This window comes from Engraulis encrasicolus, chromosome 16 (genome assembly GCF_034702125.1).
Source record: "Engraulis encrasicolus isolate BLACKSEA-1 chromosome 16, IST_EnEncr_1.0, whole genome shotgun sequence".
NCBI classification, from domain to species: domain Eukaryota; kingdom Metazoa; phylum Chordata; class Actinopteri; order Clupeiformes; family Engraulidae; genus Engraulis; species Engraulis encrasicolus.
Genome location: NC_085872.1, coordinates 22,057,002 through 22,059,501, shown reverse-complemented (window position 1 = coordinate 22,059,501; position 2,500 = coordinate 22,057,002). Strand labels below are relative to the sequence as shown.

The 2,500-nt window shown below is 47.8% G+C and overlaps 1 protein-coding gene across 1 annotated transcript in view; it reads left to right on the top strand.

The window, feature by feature from the left end:
* grin3ba (glutamate receptor, ionotropic, N-methyl-D-aspartate 3Ba) overlaps positions 1-2,500 on the top strand; it is a 49,303-nt gene that overhangs the window by 25,263 nt on the left and 21,540 nt on the right. Inside the window, exon 5 of the mRNA XM_063220294.1 lies at positions 594-739. Within this exon, the coding sequence (XP_063076364.1) occupies positions 594-739 (146 nt within the window). The remainder of the gene's footprint in view (positions 1-593; positions 740-2,500) is intronic.

Sequence of the window (2,500 nt, the reverse complement as noted above, 5' to 3'; positions counted from 1 at the left end):
TGTGTGTGTGTGTGTGTGTGTGTGTGTGTGTGTGTGTGTGTGTGTGTGTGTGTGTGTGTGTGTGTGTGTGTGTGTGAGTTTGTCTGTGTGTATCTGTGTGTACCTGTGTGTCTGTGCGCATGCATGTGTGTTGGTTATACCTGCGTACGGGCATGTGTATGCGTCTGTGTGTGTGTTTACGTGTGTATGTATGTACGTGTGTGTACATGTGTATGTGTGTACTGTCCCTGCGTCCATGTGTGCGTGTGCGTGTGTGTGTGTGTGTGTGTGTGTGTGTGTGTGTGTGTGTGTGTGTGTGTGTGTGTGTGTGTGTGTGTGTGTGTGTGTGCGTGTATACGTGTGTACGTGTTTACATGTGTATGTGTGTACTGTCCCTGCGTCCATGTGTGCGTGTGTGTGTGTGTGTGTGTGTGTGTGTGTGTGTGTGTGTGTGTGTGTGTGTGTGTGTGTGTGTGTGTGTGTGTGTGTGTGTGTGTGTGTGTGTGTGTGTGTGTGTGTGTGTGTGTGTGTGTGTGTGTGTGTGTTTACGTGTGTATCTATGTACGTGTGTGTACATGTGTATGTGCGTGTCCATATGCCGACGCCCCCGTCAGCTCCACCACCCATCCCTGGGGTTCCGCTTCGGGACGGTGCGAGAGAGCAGTGCGGAGGACTACATGAAGAAGAGCTTCCCCGAGATGCACGAGTACATGCGACGCTTCAACATGCCCACTACGCCGGATGGAGTCTCTACACTCAAGTAAGACAGCCCAGTGCTGGGGCCTCTGCCGTGGGCGTTGTTTGTACGTCTTTGTGAATGTGCTGTGCTGTGCTGTGCTGTACGTGCCTTGGAGTGCGTCTCTGTTCTTTGTGCATTTGTTTGTCTGAAAATGCACACAAAAAAATGTCTGGCAGCTTAAAATATTGCTGCCCCTTCCAAGTGAGATGATTTGGTCGGTTTCTTTGTTTGTGTGTGTGTGTGTGTGTGTGTGTGCGTGTGTGTGTGTGTGTGTGTGTGTGTGTGTGTGTGTGTGTGTGTGTGTGCGTGTGCGTGCGTGCATGCGCCTTTGTGAAATGTGTGTGCTGATGTGTATTGTGTGTGTGTGTGTGTTTGTGGACTGGGCTTGCCTCCCTGTGTATGCTTCATATATTGTGAGCATAGATGTTCGGATGTGTGTGACTGTGCATTTGCAAAAAATCTGAATCATAATTCTGCTGTTTATATTGTGACTCTGTCCGGAATGGTGAAACAAAAAACAAAAAAACAAAAAAAAACGCTGACAAACAAAATAACGTTTTTTTAAAGTTCATTCAATTCCTTCACCCACATAACACCTCAACACGTCTAAATGAGAAAGGCTAGTGGCAAACAGAGAGCTCGCTGTCTTAACAGTGTGTTAAAGGAATCACATTTCCAGCTTAGTAAGACACTGACACACTCTGCGGGGGTAAAGGGAAAAAAGCGCATGTGGTAATCCTTCCCCCAAAGCAGGATGCCCACGCCTTTTTTATGCAAGGCGTAAGACCCGTCTGGCTGTAGTGCCTCGCTGATTGCTTGGCTGCAGGGCCCACTGACAGCTTTGGCCGGGCCCAGGAGAAAATCATCTGAAAGGGCCCCCCTCTCAGCCCAATAGATACAATGTAATGAGGACCCAATTTTGGGTCCCCCCCCTTTCCCTGGGCCTGGGACAACTGTCCCCTTATGTCCCCCTCCTGTCGGCTCCCCTTGCTTGGCTGTGCCATGTTTATATTATGGCTGTGGGCCCCCGCAGTCATGGGCTTAAGTTCCCGATCTAAGAAAGCAGGGCTCCACAAAGATTCGACTACACTCAGTACACCTCACGGTCACGGTCACCGGGAAAGAGTTTGTGGCAGCAGCTTCTTTTCTTTCTTTTCCTGCTGTTTGATGGGTTTTTTTGGCAAGCTGGTCAGGTCAAGACAGATTTTCTTTTTTTACCTCAACCTTTTCCATTTCCCTCCTCATAAATAAAAAAAACCCCTCCAACGTGGAGAATCTTCTGGTTGCATAGATCTGTGGTCAGTCCTTGGTGACAGAGTTAGTTTTTTTATTTTTAATTCTTACGATCCTCCTTCGCTGACTCTGCCCTGCCTTCATCATCACTCTGCCCTCGTCCTTCTCCTGGCCCCTAACACTTCATCTCTGTCCGCTCTCACCTCCTCCTCCTCCTCCTCCTCCTCCTCCTACCCATCGCCAGGAGTCGTGTGTGTGCAGGCAAGAGCCCACTGCAAAGAGCAAAAGGCAGTGCTGAGGCAATGACCTCAAAATCCTCCAAAATCTCTGTAGGTGGCCAGAGGTGCTGTCCAGAGGAGACAGATGAATCAACAAACTCCCACATACAGTGAGGAGAATAAGTATTTGATCCCTTGCTGATTTTGTTGGTTTGCCCACTAATAAAGACATGATCATTCTATAATATTAATGATAAAATGTATTCTAATATAGAGAGACAGAATATCAAAAAGAAAATCCAGAAAATGACTTTGAAGAATATATTTAAAT